This window comes from Scyliorhinus canicula, chromosome 5 (genome assembly GCF_902713615.1).
Source record: "Scyliorhinus canicula chromosome 5, sScyCan1.1, whole genome shotgun sequence".
In the NCBI taxonomy this organism is placed as follows: domain Eukaryota; kingdom Metazoa; phylum Chordata; class Chondrichthyes; order Carcharhiniformes; family Scyliorhinidae; genus Scyliorhinus; species Scyliorhinus canicula.
This window is the reverse complement of record NC_052150.1, coordinates 136,222,692-136,244,043: the sequence shown is the minus strand read 5'-3', so window position 1 is coordinate 136,244,043 and position 21,352 is coordinate 136,222,692. Positions and strand designations below refer to the sequence as shown.

The window sequence follows — 21,352 nt, the reverse complement described above, 5'->3', positions numbered from 1 at the left end:
AATCATCAACTAACAACATGACAATCTAATTTCAATCATCAAAATAATTAAACGTGTTGTCTACAGTGCTATCAAGTAGCATTTAGCAATAATCTGCGAACCAATTCTCAAGTTTGGTTCACTTGGCTTCAGACCTCGTTGCAGTCCAGACATGGATGAAAAAGCTGTCTTCCAGAAGTGAGATGAGTGACTGCCCTTGATGACATCAAGGCAGCATGCAGCATTTGAACGAATGTGGCATCAAGTACTCCGAGTAAAGGTTAAGTGAGTTGGAAGCGAGGGAAAGATCTCCATTAGTGGGAGTCATATGGAACCCGAAGGAAGATGGTTGTCATTGTTGGAGGCTCATCATCTCAGCCCCAAGACATTACACCTTAATTGCAGGATAATGTCATAAATGATGATTGCGCAGTGTCCTGTACTGTTCACAAACACGTTACACCCTGAAGTAGATCCTGCCTACATGAAGCAGACCTGGACAACATTCAAACTGGGGCTGATGTGTAGCAAGTAGCATTCATGCCCCACAAGTGCCAGGCAATGACCCGTCCCCAATGAGGATAAATCGGAGCATCTTCCTTTGACATTTAATGCCATTACCATTGCTGAATCCTCCACTATCAACATCCTGGGGATACCATTGACCCAACACCTTTTTGGACCAACCATAAATACTGTGACGACAAGAGCAGGTCAGAAGTTTGGAACTCTGTCATGAGTAAGTTACCACCTGAGCCTGTCCATTATCCACAGAACACAAGTCTGGAATGTGAAGGAATACTCCCCACTTTTCTGAATGGACACAGCTTCAGAAACATTCAAGAAGCGGACCACCATTCTAGCACAAAGCAGCCCACTTGATCCACATCCCATTTGCCATTGGCACACTGTAGCAGCATCGTGTACCATCTACCAGATACACCGCAAAAGCTCCCCAGGACTCCTTCGACAGCATCTTCCAAAACTGGACCCTCTCCCATTTCGAAGGGCAAAGGCAACAGATGCAGGGAAATATCACCACCTGCAGGTTCCCCACCAAGTCACACACCATTCTGACTTGGAAATATATCTCATGAGCCAAAATTTTGGAACTCTCTCCTTAAATAGTATTGTGGGTATGCCAACAGCACATGAAGTGCAAAGGTGGCTCACCAATGCATTTTTAAGGGCAATGTGGTAAATGTGGTATGGACAAAAAATGCTTGTTTTGCCAGTGGTGCTCAACCCCATGAACAAATTAAAGTTTGTATTATTTATGGCGACTGTTTCGCAAATTCTAAATGTTTTTATCTTGTCATTTGCACAGGAACCAAGACATCTTCAGCTGTTGGCAGACATTGAAGACAATAATGTATTTTCCTTAGTAGCTGGCAAAAAAACATACAGTGCACCAACTGACTATGGTTTTTGTATAAAGGTACATTTTCTAATTAGATTATTTGTGCAAGTACTTCATTGTGTTTTATATTCAGACTTGAAATTTTGAATTATTTATCAACATCTAATTATTCCTCCATGCAGCACTGAAATTCCCCAGTAAAAACAAATGTTTAGTGAATTATTTATTTGCTACGTTGTATATTATTTTCCATGACTTCAGAATCACAAATTAAGCATTGGACTAAATGTTCCACAAGTATACTCGATCAAATATAAAGCACTATCAGGTCCTACTCGCATAGCTAAAATTGTTCTCTATTGCAGCACCTTCCAAGAATACAAGCTTCTTTTGTCTACTGCAAATAATCGTCTGAAATTCATTTCTTTTCCTGAAATTCCTTTTCCTCCCAACAGGTGTGAGACGCTCTTGGACTTTGTCACTAAGCTTGAGAAAATCCAATCAGCTGCCTTTTGCTGCTTCCCTCCCTTCCATGAGCCCAACAGATCAAGCTTTCTTAAATGTTCCTGAACTTGCATCATTCTCTAGTTTCTCTCCAATCTACCCTAATATTGGAGCTCACCTTGGTCCATGAGACCTACCTCCTGCTCTGTCAATCCTATTCCCACTGAACCTCTGACCACCCATCTTTCTTTCCTGGTTTCTAAGTTAGCAGATATTGTTAACAGTACCCTCTCTTCAGTTATTGTCCCTTCTTTAATTGTGCCATTATCACCACTTTGCTCAAAACATTCTTTGACCCCTCTGCCCAAGAAAACTGTCTTCTCCTCTGTAATTTTCCTTTTCTCTCCAATGCCCTTGAACATGTTTTGCCTTTCATATCTATACCTACATTTTCCAGAACTATATGCTTGAATCCCGTAATCGATTTCCACTCCTGCCACAGGACCAAACTGCTTTTATTTAATTAAAAATGAATTTCTGGGCAGCATGGTGGCGCAGTGGTTAGCACTGCTGCATCACGGCGTCGAGGTCCCATGTTCGACTCCAGCTCCGGGTCTCTGTCTGTGTGGAGTTTGCACATTCTCCCATGTTAGCATGGGTTTCGTCCCCCATAAAACCAAAGATATGCAGGGTAGGTGGATTGGCCACGCTAAATTGCCCCTTAGTTGGAAAAATTGAATTGGGTACTCTAAATTTATATTTTAAAAATGAATTTATGCATGACTGAAGAAGATAAACTATTCTCTCTTGTCCCGCTCGAACTCTGGAATATTTTACATGTTTGATCACGCCATCCTCCTTCAGCACCGCGTCACTGTCATCCAGCTGGATAGGGCTGCAATCATCTGGTTCCATTTTTAATCTATCGAATCATAGCTAAGGTATTATTTGCAATGACTTATCTTCCCATTCCTGGACAATGACCTCTGATCTTCCCAACATTATCATTTGAAAATGGAGCATCAGTTTTCCCATGTTCACTGATGAAACCTAGTGCTAGCTCAACATCAGTTCTCTTGACTCCTCCCTGTTAAATTATATGACTGCTTATCCAATATCCAGTTCTGGATGAGCAGAAATTTGCTCCAATTAAATATGAGAAAGTCAAAAGCCTCTCTGTTTAACAGATATGGTACTTTGAATTCTGTGCATATAACTAGCATCCTCGCATCAATTTTTAAAAGAGATTCAATTAGTCTATTCTTTGACTGGAGAAGTGAAAGTTGATAAACAATTAGTCACACTTTCAGTGCACTAAAATGATATTTTTCTATAAGGAATAGTATGGATAACTGGAGTTTCCTTGACCCTTGCAGCCCATAAAAATGCGGAATGAAACAAAGGACCTTCGATTGTTATGTGCAGAGGATGAACAGAGCAGGACATGCTGGATGACAGCCTTTCGACTCCTCAAGGTATTCCTTGTTACTGTAAATGTTCAATGATATGATTATCATATTCTTAAATAATGTTTCTCTGCTTCTTTCATCTAAATTCACCTAGTTCACTTTCTAATTTACTAGTCTTCTACAGTGATTAATAAAATCATAAAACTTGATGTATCTTTATCAGTTGACAATTTTTGTGTTTTATAAATGTCGGGAGCTAAATTTGATAGCACCTTAAATAAACTCAGGAATCCTGATGTGGGATTAATCTGCAGCAATTGCTTCCTATGCAGGCTGCACACCAACTTTGTCTACCTCCTTAATTAACATGTTTACAGTGTGCAGTCTGCCCTAACGGCTATATTGAGTGGCTGATTGCCTCAGCTGGAGACCCAAAATCATGAGAGGTTAGGAACAGTTCAAACCAGTCCACATAACTTTAAGGGGAAGTGGCTGGTGCAGGTGCTGGAAGTCAGTCTACAACTGATTCTTAAGTATAGAATAATGGAACTAGATGAGTGAAAAAAGGTTCCAAGATTTTCCAACACTGCACTATAGGTCTTGGTCAGAAAGGGGCAGAGTGAAAGACGAGATGTGCTCTGTCCACGGGTAGCTAGGAGGTCCTCCAATCAAATTCAGTGGGACCAGATAGGCACAGTGCGCAATACTCAGATTAATGTCCTGAGGACCTGGGTGCATTGTCCACATGCACTACTAGCCTCCGACATTGCTCAATCTCTATCAATGAAGACTCATTCTTTACATTGATTGCTTCACCTCACATTCACACACTTTTGTACACCCATATCTTAAAGCTGTGCACCCGGCAAACTGTTCAACTATGCCAATTGCATAAGCCAAATGCTTATATTTAGATTTGTCATGTGTACTGAGGTACAGTGAAAAGTATTGTTCTGCATACAGTCCAGTCGTACCATACATGAAAAGCATAGGGTGGCACAGTAGCACAGTGGTTAGCACTGTTGCTTCACAGCTCCAGGGCCCCAGGTTTGATACCCGGCTTGGGTCACTATCTGTGCAGAGTCTTCATGTTCTCCCCGTGTCGGCATGGGTTTCCCCGGGTGCTCCTGTTTCCTACCACAGTCCAAAGATGTGCAGGTTAGGTGGATTGGCCATGCTAAATTGTCCTTAGAGTCCAAAAAAGGTTAGTGAGGTTTTTGGGTTACGAGGGTAGGGTGGAGGTGTGGGCTTAAGTAGAGTGCTCTTTCCAAGAGCCAGTGCAGACTCGATGGGTTGAATGCCCTCTTTCTGCACTGTAAATTCTATGCATAGGACATGAGGTAGAAACACAATGTAAATCCATAGACATAAATATTGGGTGGAGCTTAAGGATGGTAGTGCTACACAGTAGAGAAAATGCGAGGAGAGATCAGCTCAGTCCATAAGAGGGCCATTCAGGAGTCTGGTGGAGTGGGGAAGAAGCTGTTTTTGAATCTGTTAGTGTGTGTTCCCAGACTTTTGTATCTTCTGCCCGTTGGAAGAATTTGGAAGAGAGACCCTGGATGCGAGGGGTCTTTGATTATGCTGCCTGCTCTGCTTTTTCAAGGCAGCTGGAGATGTCGACAGTCAATGGATGGGAGGCAGGTTTGCGTGATGGACTGGGCTGTGTTTGCAACATTCTGCAGTTTCTTACGTACTTGGGCTGAGCAGTTGCCATACCAAGCTTTGATGCAGCCAGATATGATGCTTTCTATGGTGCATCTGCAAAAATTGGGAAGTCATTAGACATAAGTAGACATGCAGAAGTTCCTTATTTTCCTGTGGAAGCATAGGCGTTGTTGTGCTTTCTTGGTCATAGTGTCAACATAGGTGCACCAGGACGGATTGTGGTGATGTACACACCTAGGAATTTGAAGCTGTCAACCATCTCCCCTTGGCACCATTGATGCGACAGGGTGGTGTACGACACTTCGCTTCGTGAAGTCGATTACCAGCTTAATTTTGCTGACATTAGGGAGAGATTGTTGGCATTGCACCATGCCACTAAGTTCTCTATCTCCCTCTTGTACTCTGACTCATCGTTGTTTGAAATCTGACCCACTACTGTCGTGTCATCAGCAAACTTGTAGATAGTGTTGGAACCGAATTTTGCCTCACAATCACATGCGAATAGGGAGTATAGTAGGGTCTACGTATGCAGCCTTGGGGGGCCCAGTGTTTAGGACTATCCTGGAGGAGGTGTTCTTGTTTATCCTTACTGATTGTTGTCAATGGGTCAGGGATCAGGAAGCCAAGGATCCAGTTGCAGAGGGAGTAGCCAAGTCCTAGGTTTTGGAGTTTGGATATGACCTTGGCTGAAGTTATTGTGTTGAAGGTGGAGCTGTTGTTAATGAATGGGAGTCTGACGTTGTCGAGATGCTCCAGGGTTGAGTGTATGGCCAGGGAGATAACATCTACTGTGGACCGGTTGTGGTGGTATGCAAATTGCAGCAAATCAAGGCATTCTGGGAGTGTGGAGATGATATGTCTCATGACCAACCTCTCTAAGCAGTTCATAACGATAGATGTCAAGGCCACCGGATGCTAATTGTTGAGGCACATTGCCTGGTTCTTCTTTGGTCCAGTATGATCTCTTCGTCTTGAATCAGATGGGAACCTCAGAAACCTTCTTTGACACGCAATCTTTTACAAACTTACTGATGAAGTCTCTGACGACGATGGCATACTCGTTTAGGTAGATGGCTGGGATTTTGAATATGGACTACTGACTACACGTCGTCACGTAAGAGCTCTTCTGTTGCCTCGGACCAGCATAGCACGGCCTTCTTCCCTAGATTCTCCCGCTTATGTTTCTGCTTGTTTGCCGGAGAAGGAGCGCACCATCTTTAGGTCCAATTTTCGGAAGTCGAGGGCTGGATCGAAGCCCTTGATGTTTGTGTAGCAGTGGTCAAGATGTTGGGGCCCCTGGTGGGACAGGCGATGTGTTGGTGGAATTTTGGCAGTACACTCATGAGGTTGGCCTGGTTGAAGTTGCCTGCCGTGATGAACAAGGCCTCTGGTTATCCTGTTTCACTATTATTTATGGCTTTGCACCATATTCAGTGACACATTTCCCACATTCTTGCATCCTTGCAGGTCAAGGTGATACACAACCAGAGGCAGCAGCACCTAACTGACAGTGGACAACAGGACTGGGCCTGTCCACACCCTCAAGGAGCAGACACTGTTTGCCAATCGGTGGAGTGGCTTTGGCCTGTCGAGGACTGAAACTATAGAAGATGACTGTCTCCTTATAATTAATTCTCTTCTCACTTATCACATGTTGCTCACACTCCACAATCTCTTCTGGTTTAGGAACCTGCAGATGGTGGAAACATACACCTCTTACTTTCCATCGTATCCCCCATCCTACTTTCACTGCACCCTACCATTGTGCCTTTCTCCTTTCATACATCCAAGAACTATATTGTAGCAGAAACCACTCGAATACCTGTATTGCTGTGAAAATTCAGACTTCAATTTTGCAAGGTCTGCCATAATTGCATCTTTGTAAGCTCACTTACTTCCATGCAAGCACAGATTGCTGCCACCATGACTGCAAGTACCTGTGTTCAAATAGGCTTCACAGAGCATCACAGCAACACATTAACCTCCCCTCCAACAGAGGTGCCAATCAAAGGAGTCATGATGTGGAGCTGCCGGCGTTGGACTGGGGTGGACACAGTAGAAGTCTTACAACACCAGGTTAAAGGTCCAACAGGTTTGTTTCAAACACGAGCTTTCGGAGCACAGCTCCTTAGGAAGGAGCTACGCTCCGAAAGCTCGTGTTTGAAACAAAGCAAAGGAGTGATAGTGACTTAATTAGATCACAGTCCCTGCTCAGCATAAGTACCACTACTGATGTCACTTTGCCCCAGGTCCTTTGCTGTTGCCAGTTTGCCAGCAGGCCGCTGCTGCCCATGCGGAGGATATTGCATCCGAAGCTGGACTTTCTAGGTCCAGACGCTCAGCGGTAGCTGAGGATACTTTGGGGTAGCACAGTTGGTTATCACTGGTGCTTCAACACCAGGGACTCGAGCTCAATTTTGGCTTTGGGTTAGTGTCTGTGCGGAGTTTGTACATTCTCCCCTCGTCTACGTGGGTTCCTCTGGTGCTCCGGTTTCCCCCCACAGTCCAAGATGTGTGGGATATTGGATTGGCCATGCCAAAATACCCCTTGCTGTCCATGGATGTGCAGGTTAAGCTTTGGGTTACGGGATAGGGGGCCGAGTGGCCGGAAGACTGGACATGGTTTGTGATGCTCTTTTGAAGGGTCGGTGCAGACTCGATGGGTCATATGGCCCCATCTGCACTGTAGATTTTCTGTGATAGGTGATTTAAGGCCATGCAGCTTCCTCAATTGAAAGGTAGCCTTCCACTAGCCGTGCTTGAACCCACTCAGTTAGCACCACGTCACAAAACTAGGGTAGGCACAAGGAAGACGGGCAAAAAGGAACTTGCAAGTATGGGTTATTGGCATTTGTGTGCAGTGTAGCATTAGTTGATTTAGTATGTTTATTTTTTTGTGGACTTTTAGTTTAGCTTTGTGGCAAAACGATGCTATGATAGTAGCAGAGGGCAGTTATGGTGGTGGACTGTTGGGGAAATTGGTTGTATTCAGTACATAACAGTAGCTACATTGCTTCACTTGTATTACAGTTGGATAAGTTGCTCCAGACAGCCTGGCTATTAAAATGGATCTCTAGGTTACTTTCTCTCTTCCTACTCCTCTTCTCCTCCTGGCTGTTGTTAGCTGCTGGCATGGGCTGCACCTTCATGTTGGCGAAGCTGTGCACCATATGGCCGACCACCAAGAATTCTGGTACCCACTTTGCTATGTACTGCAAGGCTCCGTCAGATCAATGGGGCAGTGGAATGTTGGCGGGTTGTCCATCCCTGGGAAGCCCAGAAGGTGTTCCTCGATGGAACGGAGATTGGGCATTGGATCAAAATTGGAATATGCACCAGTGCCGACCCGAAACACCATGCTCCGACTCTTCGCTGGCAGCATGAATGATGTCCACACACCGCACACCAGCAGGCAATTGAAATAAATGAAAATGCGTTGTAATGACCCATTATTATATCGGGTGCCGTAGCTCCCACCCTCCAGGGATCCTCTGGTCTCCACAGCTGGGAATCACGTGGCGAGGTTCACTTGTGGTCTCTATAATCCTGAACCTGATGTGCTGGACATTGCAGTGGGCCAAGGAGACAGCTGATGCCCAATTGGCCCACTGTGAGGTCCACCATGCCAGGGCCACGATTGTAGAGATCTTCCGAGCCCATTTACCTCCCCTCCCCCACCACCGCAAATCAGCCCCACACCCACCCGCAACACACAGCAGTTCCAGCCCCTAGATTGCCTGGGTGCCCATCCCCAAAGATGGGGTGACCCCAGCCATTGTTTCCCCCCCCCCCCCCTCCGAATCCCTGCATTAGGGAAACCCCACACAGGGACCCCTGACCAAGGGAATTCTCCCCCCCCTCCTCCCAGAAAAGCGAACCCTGTCTGGAAACTAGAGGGCAGACCAGACAGGGACTCTCGGAGGCATTTAGATGTAATATTTATCTTGCAGCTCCACGTGTCCATTCCTCAAAGTAGTGCTGCTGTTCCTGCGTCTGGTTCCCACTATCTGTAGTCCACTCATTGCTTTTGAGTAGTGGTTTGTGATTGGCAGCTCGTAAAAACCATCTGCAGTTGAACAATTCATATCCCTTCACTCTTCAGTGGCCTATTAGACCTAATAGAATCAAGTCGTTCAGCATCACCAAAACACACACTGTAAACTTCAACAACGTTCATGAAGTTTTGAAACCAGCAAACATTTAAACAAGGAGGTGAAAGTAAATTTATGTGGATGCTGGACATCTGTGGAGAGAGAAGGGAGCTAACATTTAAATACCTCAGCAATCACCCATAGGGATCTGTCAGTAACTAACTTGAAAGTAGTTCATGACCAACCACACTGGTGGGATCCTTTCTGCTGCTGAACGTGTATTCAGTCAAGTGTGACGAAAAGAGGGCAATGGTTGGAGCGTTGAGCTACAAAATGACCGAACTGGCATCAAATCAACAATATAGGTTGATTGACATCATGTTCTGCATACTTCCAACTGGCATGTGCGCTAATACCTATACCAATACGACATCTGAAATGACTCACACTAGGGGTGTGTGCACTGAGGCCGCCACTTATGTCTCCAAGGCTGCTCAGCATAGCACATCCAAATTTGCACTGGTAAAAATTAAACCTCTTGGTAGGAAAGAGATGTGGTGTCATTGTATTATCTAAAAGTTTTCTCTTTGTAAAACGTGCTGTTCCTTTTCAAAGTTAGCATTTTTTCTCTTTTGCAGTATGGCATCCTATTGTATCAGAACTATCGGATTCCTCAACAAAGAAAGACATTATTATCCCACTTCTCCACACCAGTGGTAGGTCACCTTCTCTTTTTAAAAACAAAATCCTTTGGTTTCTGTTTTATCCTCACCTATATTTTTGTTCCCTTTCCTCATTACTGTGGTATATTTTTTGATCATTTTAAAAATGGTTACAGTATTCCGTGAATCATGCAGATTTATAATGTTATTTTGTTTCTGTTATTCTTTTCAGAGAAGCATATCAGAAAATTCCTTGGTAGCGATGGACTTCTCTGGGCACACAGGTCGCGTCATAGAAAATCCAGCAGAGGCCCAAAATGCAGCCATGGAAGAAGGTCAAACATGGAGGGTAAACACATTCACTATTTTTTGCGGGCCTGGACAGCTGAAAGCACTATTATAGTGCAAATAGAAAGAGGATTTCTAAGAGGTTGGAATCAGGTGACTAATTTGTTGGCTGGGAGGCTCATTGGGCTGAAATTAGGTAATAGAAGGATTTAAACACCAGGGTAATCATTTACTGTTTCAAACTTTGGACCGGGGATGTTACTGTAGGGGTCAGTGAATGCATGATGATAGGTGTTTGTGGTGTTGGGGTAGGATATATATATTTTTTAGATATTAGAAGTAGAGTCTTGTATGAACTAAGATCTCTGAAAGTCAGACGATGAGAAGGTAATAAAGAGTGTAGTGAAATAATAAAGGTGACAAAAGCATGAACAGGAGTTCCAATGAAAATGAACTGAGGCAGAGGCAATTAGATTGGATTGGATTGGAATTGTTTATTGTCACGTATACCGAGGTACAGTGAAAAGTATTTTACTGCAAGAAGCTCAACACATCATTAAGTACATGAAGAGAAAATAAAAGAAAATACATAATAGGGCAACACAAGGTACGCAATGTAAGTACATAAACATCGGCATCGGGTGAAGCATAGAGGGGTGTAGTGTTAATGAGGTCAGTCCATAAGAGGGTAATTTAAGAATCTGGTAACAGCAGGGAAGAAGTTGTTTTTGACTCTGTTCGTGCATGTTCCCAGACTTTTGTACCTCCTGTCCGATGGATCACAAATAAGATGACCTTATGATTGAGATGATGTAGCTTGAGACTTTCAGCTTTGTTATATCTGTAAAACCTCAAGATAGAACATAGAACAGTACAGCACAGAACAGGCCCTTCGGCCCTCGATGTTGTGCCGAGCAATGATCACCCTACTTAAACCCACGTAACCCGTATACCCGTAACCCAACAATCCCCCCATTAACCTTACACTACGGGCAATTTAGCATGGCCAATCCACCTAACCCGCACATCTTTGGACTGTGGGAGGAAACCGGAGCAACCCGGAGGAAACCCACGCACACACGGGGAGGACGTGCAGACTCCACACAGACAGTGACCCAGCCGGGAATCGAACCTGGGACCCTGGAGCTGTGAAGCATTGATGCTAACCACCATGCTACCGTGAGGCCCCTACTTTCGATTAGTTCACTTACTCAAAGGTTTTACCAAGGTGTCTTTAATAATAAGGAGAATAGATCACAAACACAAATTCAAGTTCAACAATATTTATGCAGCACACAATTTATCTGTTTACTACCCATAAATATATTCTAGAGGTACCCAAGATTGGTCTTTACAACCTGTAAGGATGGCTTGGTAGGTCGTGAATGCCCATCCACGGTAGGTCATTCACCTCCCACGAGTCTTCGCTCCTGAGGTGTCCGGAGTGCTTATCTTTATCCCCCTGGGCTTCGCGCCCTGTTGCTTCTTTTCTTGGCTCTCTGCCAATGGGATATCGGGAGGAGGTCTCAGTGTCCAATGATCTGATTGATTCCGATTGACAGGGACTCTGAGCCCATCCCAGGTGGTGTTGTTTGCATGAACTCACTTACCAAATAAGGTGATGGTGGGAATTCTAGGCACCCGAGAGTCTAGCTTGCTCTGGGCCTTTAACAGTAGATTGGTTCATGTCAGTCGGATCGATTATCTCTTGATGGACGATTGACAGCACAGGTCCGGTCATGTCTTGGCAGCCTTTCTGGTGTTGGTGTTCTCGAACTTGACCAGTTCAAATACCCATGGTGCTGTGTGCTGGAGTGTCTGTGGCTTGATTTAAAGTACCCAATTTTTAAATTTAAAACACCCAATTTTAATCGGGCCTAAAACTAGGCCTTGCTAAATTTCCACAGCTTGAAGTGGAATACTGTGACAAATTTGCAACAAGTATGATTTTGCCTGAAATAATGATTGGTGGTGGGGGGGGGGGGGGGGGGGGTGGAATGAAGTCAGTTGTAAGGGTGCAGACCAAAGCAGTTGGCTTCAGTCTTCCCAATATTTAGCTATCGAAAGTCATGATCATCCAAAATTGGCTCTTTATTAAGCAGTGGGATAGCACATACAGTGGAGGAAAGGCGTGCCCAAAACCTATATGTAAATAACGGCCGAAGGAGCGGTAAGTAATTAGAAAAGAGTTCATCCTGAGTGCCTCTGAACTTTTATTTTATACATTTAAGAGTACCCAATTAATTTTTTTCCAATTAGGGGCAATTTAGCGTGGCCAATCCACCTACTCTGCACATCTTTGGCTTGTGGGGGGCGAAACCATGCAAACACAGGGAGAATATGCAAACTCCACACACTCAATGACCCAGAGCCAGGATTGAACCTCGGTGCCATGAGGCAGCAGTGCTAACCACTGCACCACCATGCTGCCCTTTGAGTGACTCTGAACTTGACGGTACAGGGGTCCGCCTGTGATTAAATGAGAGAGTAGAATCAAGCAAAAACAATTTGTATTTACATAGCACCATTCATGTAGTAGAACACCCACGGCTTTGTTCTTTATACGGACCCTTTGTTCTTTATAAGGACCGAGTAAGGGCAGAAGGTTTTTTTTAGTTAGGGCACCATGATCGGCACAGGCATGGAGGGCCGAAGGGCCTGTTTCTGTGCTGTACTTTTCTTTGTTGTTTGTTCTTTGTTCTTTAGGACAGCTCACAGAAACATTTTCAAATAAAATTCAACAGCAAGCTACATAAGGTCATGCTAGGACAGATAACAAAACTTGGTGAAAGGGGAAGGCTTTCAGAGAGTTCTTATAGAGAGAGAAGTTGAGGGGTTTAGGTTGGTGTTAGGGAAGAGTAAATGAACCAGCTGAAGTATTTAGGCGTTGAAGTTGCAAGAACAGAGACCAAGGTATTGCTCAGAAGAATTCAAGGAAGAGTAAACAGAGTGTTTTAAGTTAAAGAGGCAATTGCAGTAAGCAGATTTAAAGTGGGAGGGCAGATTTCAGAGATAAATCAATGTGTGATGCCATTTAAATAGAGTCTGGGAATCAAGAATTAAAGCAGCTGTGATCAGGCAATCTTAAAGGGGTGGTGTAAAACTTGGATACTAGATTTCATGTTAAAAGTGCAGTACGAGCTCTGTTTAAAAGAGTCGCTTGGAATACCTGGTTTGGATTTTGGAATGCAAACTGTTGATGGAAAGCATTATTGTGAAAGAATATTTTAAAGTGTACTTTTGGGAGTGGTGCTTGGAAACACTCACATGATAATTATCTGAGAGGATTCTGAAGAGAAATCCACAGCCATTAGGTTCAGAGCATAGTGTGTGTATTGCTCGCAACCAATCCATGTAAATAACGGGACCTTGTGTTACTGAGACCATTGTGTATTAAGATGTACATTGTAATCTGTGTTCATCTTAAAATTTGTATTCATTTGTTAAGATAAGAGGGGAGTAAAGGACTACTGTTCAATAATCCAGCTTTTCAAATATATTTCAAATATAATAAATATTTTCCCCTTGTTGTTGAAACTAATTAGCGGCCCTTTGGCTCTGTTCCTCCACATTTTATTTTTAAAAAGTAAAAGTTATGGGGTGGGATTCTTCGTCCCGCCACACCAGATTTCTGGTGCAGCGGCCCCCCGGGATTCTCCATCTCACCAGCCGGCCAATGGGGTTTCCCCATTGTGGGCAGCCCCACACTGTCGGGAAATCCCTGGACTACCAGCGCAACGGAGGGTCCCGACAGCGGAGAATCCAGCCCGTGATCTTTGGACCAGGGCTCCATTCTGGAATCTTCCCGTCCAGTTATAACATAAACTGGGATTGTAACAGTGGGAATTAGAGACCTTAGACAACTGAAAGTACAGCCGCTAATAGTGGAGCTGTTATAATAGTGTGGGCTGCAATTGGCCTGAATTGAAAGAGCACAAAGAGCTGAAAAGGGTTGTAGGGCTGTAGGATATTATAGAAATAAGGGAGGGCGAGGCCGTGGAGGGATTTGAAAACAAATATGTAAATATTTGAATTACAACATTGCTGTATGGAACCAATATAGATCAGTGAGCACAGGAGTGATTGATTGATTGTAACATGTACCAAAGTGCAATGAAATGTATTTTTCAGTGATCAAGGGAACATACGCAGTACGTACATTGTGGATAAAAAGAATAATTGACAGAATACATAGACAAATGGTACATCAATAAATAGTGATTGGTTACGGTGCAAAACAAGGGCCAAAGAAAGCAAATACATGAGAAAGAGCAGCAGAGGGCATTGTGAATAGTGTTCTTACAGGGAATGGATCAGCCTGAGGGAGAATCATTGAGGAGTCTAGTAGCTGTGGAGAAGAAGCTGTTCCTATGTCTGGATTTGTGGGTCTTCAGACTTCTGTATCTTCTGCCTGATGGAAGGGTCTGGAAGAGGGCAAAGCCTGGGTGGGAGGGGTTTCTGAAAATGCTGTTTCTTTTCATTCCTGAGGCAGCGGGAGGTGTAGACAGAATCAGTGGGAGGGTGGCAAGCTTGTGTGAGGTGTTGGGCTGAGTTCAGCACACTCTGCAGTTTCTTACAACCATGGGCAGAGCTGTTGCCATAACAAGCTGTGATGCAGCCAGATAGGATGCTCTCTGTGGCACATCGGTAGAAGTTTGTGAGAGTTGATGCAGACATGCCAAATTTCTTTAGCTTCCGTAGGAAGTTGAGATGTTGGTTCTTCTTGACTGTTGCACCAACATGAGTGGACCAGGATAGACTGTTGGCGATGGTGACCCCGCCCCCCAGGAACTTAAAGCTATCCACCATCTCCACTTCTGAGCCATTGATGTCGACTGGGGCGTGTGTTATGCCATGCTTCCTGAAGTCGATGATCAGTTCCTTGGTCTTTCCAACGTTTAGAGAGAGGTTGTTTTCAGTACACCATGCAACCAAGTGATCTATCTCCCTTCTGTAATCTGATTCGTCGTTCTTTGAGATACGACCCACCACAGTTGTATCACCCACAAACGTATAGATCGAATTGGAGTTAGATCGTGCCACATAGTCGTGAGTGTATAGGGAGAGCATGTTGAAGGATGAGGTAAGATTCAAGCAACAAATTGAAGTGGCTATCCTGATATTTAGTTGGAACAAATTTCTACTTATCCACGACTGGATGATGGTCAAGGAGAAGTGGTTTTGGGTGCCATCATCACATGTGGAACCTGTCTGTTTTCTGAGGCAGAGCATTTAGATGCGAAATGTGGGCCTAAAGATCGATCCTAGGGTAATTCTGGAGGGGCTGGTTTAGCTCACAAGGCTAAATCGCTGGCTTATAAAGCAGACCAAGCAGGCCAGGAGCACGGTTCGATTCCCGTACCAGCCTCCCCGGACAGGCGCCGGAATGTGGCGACTAGGGGCTTTTCACAGTAACTTCATTGAAGCCTACTCGTGACAATAAGCGATTTTCATTTCAATTCCAGAGGTAGTAGTGTTGGAATGAGAAGAGAAACCATTGTTCTGGCTACAATTGGATAGATAAGAATAGAACCAGATGTGTGATCCCACCCATCTGGACAATGGACGAGATGTTGGAGGAGGAGGCCAAAAAGTATGAAGAAGGATAGTTCACCATTGTCATCACAGTCATATTAGATGCCATATGTGATTTTGATATTAGTTTCAGTCCTCTGAAACAGGTGAAGACTTAAATGGAATTCTGAACAGGTGGGTAGAGCTTTGGGTGGTGTCAGCATGTTCAAAGACTTTGGCGTAAGAAGGGAGGTTATAATTTGGGAGACCAGTTTAAAAATATAAGAGTTCAGAAAATGTTTTTTTTGAGGACGAGTGATTTGAGGAGATAGGGATATTCTGAGGAGAAAGAACAGCTAACAATATCGGCTAACATCGAGGTCAGAAAGGGGAGTCAACAATTTGGTGGAAATTAAGTTGAGGGAGCAGTTGGTGAATCTCAGACAAATTAAGCTTGGAGAGGACTTGAGGAGTAATGGGAAAGAAACTGGAGAAAGATGTGAATTCATCAATATGCAAGTGGAACCTTCGAAGAAGCTTAGCTTGGTGAGCTAGTGGAAGGGAGGAGAGGTAGCTGAATGACTGATCTCAATTTCAGTGATGAACAAGCCCTCATACATGTTGGTGAAATGGGGGAGACATGGTTTGCAGTGAAGAGGTCCCAGGGTAAATTTTGCATTTCATGGTGATCTGGTAACAGTGAACACTTTTGAAAGGAGAGTACTTCATTTGGTCTACCAAAAGGTACAAGAAAGTGGGTTTAAGAAAGTGGAGTCCCACACTAGTGTTCTGGGATTAAACAAAGGATATTTTATAAGCACGAGGACAGATCTGGCCTGAGTACACTGGGCAGGAAGGCTAAAATGTACGGCAACTCATGAGCAGTGGCAGTTGTTTAAGGAGATACTCATTTCCTCACAACTAAAATATACTCAAGATTTTTAGAAAGATGATTATTATCTATCCCAGCGAGGAAGAAAGATGGTAAGAGGGGTAAAAAAAACACCCATGGCTAAACCAGGAGGTTGAGGACATTAAAAAGACAAAACCGGAGGTATATCATATTGCAAAGGCAGGCTGGAAGATTGGGAAACTTTCAAACATAAACAAAGGGATGCTAAAAAAGTAATAAAAAGAGCTAAGGTGAATTATGAAAAAAAATTAGCGCAGAATATCAGAAAGGATAGCAAGAGCTTCTACAGGTACATAAAAGGAAAGAGTCGCTAAGGTGAATGTTGGCCCCTTGGAAGATTAAACCGGTGAGTTAATAGTGGGGAACACAAATGGCAGAGGTGCTAAATCAATCCTTTGCCTCAGTTTTGACAGTGGAGGGCACTAGCACCATTCCTATAGGAACCGGCAATTCAGAGGTAATAGAAAGGTGGATCAATCAGCATCAATAAGGAAACAGTACTCAACAAACAATTCGGATTGAGGGCAGACAAGTCCCCAGGGCCTGATGGCCTACATCCTAGGGTGTTGAAGGAAGTGGCAGCAGAGATTGTGGATCCGTTGGTTATAATATTCCAAAATTGGGAAGCATGGTGGTGCAGTGGGTTAGCACTGCGGTCTCACGGCGCCGAGGTCCCAGGTTCAATCCTGGCCTCTGGGTCACTGTGTGGAGTTTGCACATTCTCCCCTTGTTTGCGTGGGTTTCGCCCCCACAACCCAAAAATGTGCAAGTCAGGTGAATTGGCCATGCTAAATTGCCCCTTAATTGGGAAAAATGAATTGGGTACTCTAAATTTAAAAAAAAATATTCCAAAATTCTCTGGACATGGAAAAAGTTCCAGTGGATTGGAAAAATGCGAATGTAACGCCCTTGTTCAAAAAGGGAGGGAGGCAGAATGTGGGTATTTACAGACCAGTTAGTTTTAACACCTGATGTTGGAAAATTGTTAGAATCAATTATCAAGGATGTAATATCAGGACATTTGGGAAAGCCAAAGCGCTGTCCATCAGAGTCAGCATGGTTTTATGAAGGGCAAATCATTTTGACTAATTTGCTAGAGTTCTTCAAAGATGTAACAAGCAAAGTGGATAATGGGGATCCTGTAGAAGTAGTATATCTGGATTTCCGGAAGGCGTTTAATAATCTGCCGCACAGTAGGTTAATTCCCAAAGTGAGATTACCTGGTATTAGGGGTAACATATTAGCTTGGATGGAAGACTGGCTGACGAACAGCAGACAGAGTTGGGATAAATGTTTTTTTTTCTGGATGGCAAGATGTAACTAATCGGGTGACACAGGTCCATAGGCCCCACCTATTTACAATCCATATTAACGACTTCGATATAGGGTTAGAAGGTTCTATAGTCAAATTCGCAGATGACACAAAAATAGGTGGGACAGTAAGTTGCAATGAGGAAATCAGAACCTTACAAATGGATATAGATGGGTTCGGAGAGAGAGCCAAAATGTATTAGATGGAGTTTAACGTGGAAATGTGTGAGGTCATGCATTTTGGTTGAAAAATTGAATGGCAACTTATTATCCAAATGGGGAGAGACTTTGGGCTCTGATGCAGAGGGATCTGGGTGTCCTTGGGCATGAGTCACAGAAAATGATCATACAGGTGCAGCAGACAATAAGGAAATGGAATGTTGGCATTTATAGCAAAAAGAATGAGTATAATGTTAAGGAAGCGTTGTTGCAACTATACAAGGCATTGGTAAGACCGCGCCTGGACACAGGTGCACAGTTTTGGTCCTCTTATTTGAGGAAACATGTAGTGGCATTAGAGGCAGTTCAGAGGAAGTTCACTAGATTGATTCTCGTGAAGGGTTTGTCATATGAGGAGAGATTGAACAGTTTAGACCTGTACTCTCTAAAGTTTAGAAGAATGAGGGGAGCTCAAATCAAGGTACACAAGATGCTATAAGGTATGGATACAGTGGACGTGGAGCAGATGCTTCCTCTTGTGGGGCATTGTAAAATGAGAGATCAGAATCTTAGAATTAGAGGTCGCAAATTTAAAACAGATTTGAGGAGAAACAATCCCAAAGATTTGTGAATCTGTGGAATTCACTACCCCAGAGTGCAGTGGCTGCAGGGTCAGTGAGTAAATTTAAGGGGGAGTTAGTCAGAATTTTAATTGGTAATGGCTTGGAGGGTTATGCAGTACGAACAGGACGGTGGAGTTGAGGCCATGATGGGATCAGCCATGACCACATTGAAGGTGTTTAGGCTCGGGAAGCTAAATTGCCTACTCCTGCCCCTACATTATGTGTTGTGGGGAGGAGATCCTCTGGCTGATGTTGCAATCCAGCTCTTCGTCTGTCGCATTGTAGGAAACAGATGAGAAATATATCAGCAATGATAGAGCAGACTTGATGGGCTGAATGGCCTAATTCTGCTTCTATATCTTATGAACTTATGGAAAACTGGCGATTAATGACTAAACCAGTTGTCTGCCATAAACATTTGAATCCTTATCCTTTAGACTTGAGGGAAATGTTGATGAGGAATGACCAAAGTAAAGAGAATAATCATTTTAATGGTGGCGCCAATAACATAGTGTGGTACATCCTACATATATACAATCCTGCCTACCTCTTCCCCCCCCCCCCCAACAATTTAAAAAAAATCTAATATAGCTCTCAACCCTCCCCTTCCCCCAAAGAAAAGACTGTGTTACCTCCATTCCCAAAACCCTTGACAGGGCATCGATAACACCCCTCTAGACCCCACCAACTTGGGACACAGCCAGAGCATGTGGGTATGGTTCACCGAGGAGCCAGCACACCACACATTGATCATCTATCCCCGAGAAGAATTGTCTCGCCCTGGCCATCGTCATGTGCACTCTGTGTACCACTTTGAATTGGATTAGGCTTAGTCTTGCGCATGACTGGTGGAGTGGCATAGTGGTATTCTTGCTAGACTAGCAATCCGTGAAGTAAGGTGTAATGCTCTGGGGACCTGGGTTCAAATCCCACCATGGCAGGTGGTGAAATGACGAGGAAGCATTAATTGTATGCAGTGCCTACTTCCAAATCCAACCCCGCATCGCTCTTTCTCTCTTTCTCTCTCTCTCTCTCTCTCTCTCTCTCTCTCTCTCACTCTCACACATTCTCTCTCTCTCTCTCTCTCTCACACTCTCTCTCTCTCTCTCTCTCTACCCCCCCCCCCCCCCGACCCCCCTTCCCATTTTAGCCGAATATCCTCCATTGATGCTTGGTCCTTTTTGGTCAGTTCTGCATAGATATCAGAGATCTTGCCTTTCCCAGTCCCGTCCTCTGATAAGAGCCTATCCTGTAGTCCCGGGGGTGGCAACATTGGGATTAATTTCGTAAATTTGGGAGCGCCAGGCCTCCTTTTTGTCTATGTCCAGGAAAGCTCTCTTGGTTTGAGGAATCTTCCCGACTACACAAAGCCAAGGATCAGCTTATTAACCTTCCTAACGAATGATTTAGGGAAGAAAATTGGGAGATTCAGGAATAGAAAAAACAAATTAGGCAGAACCACCATTTTTACAGTCTGAACTCCCCCCGACAAGGACAGTGGCAACACATCGCATCTCTCGAAGTCTCCTTCATCTCCTCCACAATTCTCGCCAAATTTAAATTTATGGAATTGGGCCCAGTCACGCGCCACAAGTGTCTCCAGTTAATGGAAACTCGACCTTACCAGTCTGATTGGAAGCTTACTCAAATTATGCTCCTGCACCCTGGTGCTCATCAGGAACACCTAATTTTGTGCCATATTGAGCTTGTAAACTGCCACTCTGCAGGATTTGATATACACTGGGAGGTCGTCCGCATATACAGAGATCTGGGGTGGGATTTTCCGGACCCCCCCCCCCCCCCCCCCCCCCCCCCCCTGCCAGGGAGGAGAATCGCTGGGGGGCAGCGTGAATCCCGCTCCGACGCCAGATTTTGGGCGGGGATCGCATTGTGCCAGTCGGGGGCCGTTGGCAGCCCCCCCCCCCCCGGCAATTCTTCGGGACCCGATGGGCCGAGTAGCCACCTGTTTTCAGCCAGTTCCTCCGTCGTGAAATAGACAAGGTCCATACCAGCGGGACCTGTCTTGTAGGGTGGTTAGCGGGGTCCTCGGGGGGGGGGGGGGGTTCCAACCCCGGCGGGGGGCCCCACGGTGGCCTGGCCCACGACCGGGGCCCACCGATCAGGCGGGCCTGTGCCATGGGGACACTCTTTCCCTCCGCGCCGGCCTCTGTAAAACTCCGCGATGGCTGACACGGAGAAGAAATCCCCAGCGCATGCGCAGGAAACACTCAAGCGGTCGTGCGCATGCGCCAAATCGCGCCGGCCGGCGGAGGCCTTTCGGCACCGGTTGGTGCGGCGCGAACCCCACCGGCGCCAGCCTAGCCCCCGGAAGGGCGGAAGATTCCGCACCTTTCGGGTGGCCCGACGCCAGAGTGGTTCATGCCAATCTTTGGCGCCAGTGCGGGCCACCCCGCCGATCGCGGGAGAATCCCGGCTCTGGTGTTTCACTCCACCCCGCACCTCAAGTAATCATCTTTATGCTGCTTTGTTCTTGTATTCAGCTTCTTCATAGGTTGTCCATCAGAGGCCCTGGGTCAGCACGCTGACATCAGGAGGAGGCGTTCTGCCCCGTTGGGCTCCAGTCCTGCGCACTGCTGAGGAAGCATGCATCCGCGAAACAGACAGAATTCTGAAAGCTAGCCGCGACTAACATTTTCCGAAGCCAGTCACGCTGTTGGGCACTACTTCCCATGATCGTGAACACTGCGACGCATGACCCTGCGACTCTTCCGACACCCACCCGCGGTCCGCGACCTTGGGTTTGAAAATGAGGTTCAGAGAGCCATCACTAATTGCTCGATTACAAGGGCAAATGAGCAAGGGTAGAGTAGGCATACCTGTTTCTTCCCACACTGCAAAGCAAAGTATGTTGAGCTGATTCCATTCGTCAGGACCCTCGCCTTTGGGGCTTGTAGAATAATCTGACCCAGT

At 45.1% G+C, this 21,352-nt stretch overlaps 1 protein-coding gene across 3 annotated transcripts in view; it reads left to right on the top strand.

The window, feature by feature from the left end:
* LOC119966291 (growth factor receptor-bound protein 10-like) overlaps nt 1–21,352 on the top strand; it is a 200,718-nt gene that overhangs the window by 152,697 nt on the left and 26,669 nt on the right. For all 3 annotated transcript variants that reach the window (XM_038797747.1, XM_038797748.1, XM_038797749.1), the window contains 4 exons: nt 1,307–1,417; nt 3,160–3,258; nt 9,590–9,667; nt 9,846–9,962. In XM_038797747.1, the coding sequence (XP_038653675.1) occupies nt 1,307–1,417; nt 3,160–3,258; nt 9,590–9,667; nt 9,846–9,962 (405 nt within the window). The remainder of the gene's footprint in view (nt 1–1,306; nt 1,418–3,159; nt 3,259–9,589; nt 9,668–9,845; nt 9,963–21,352) is intronic.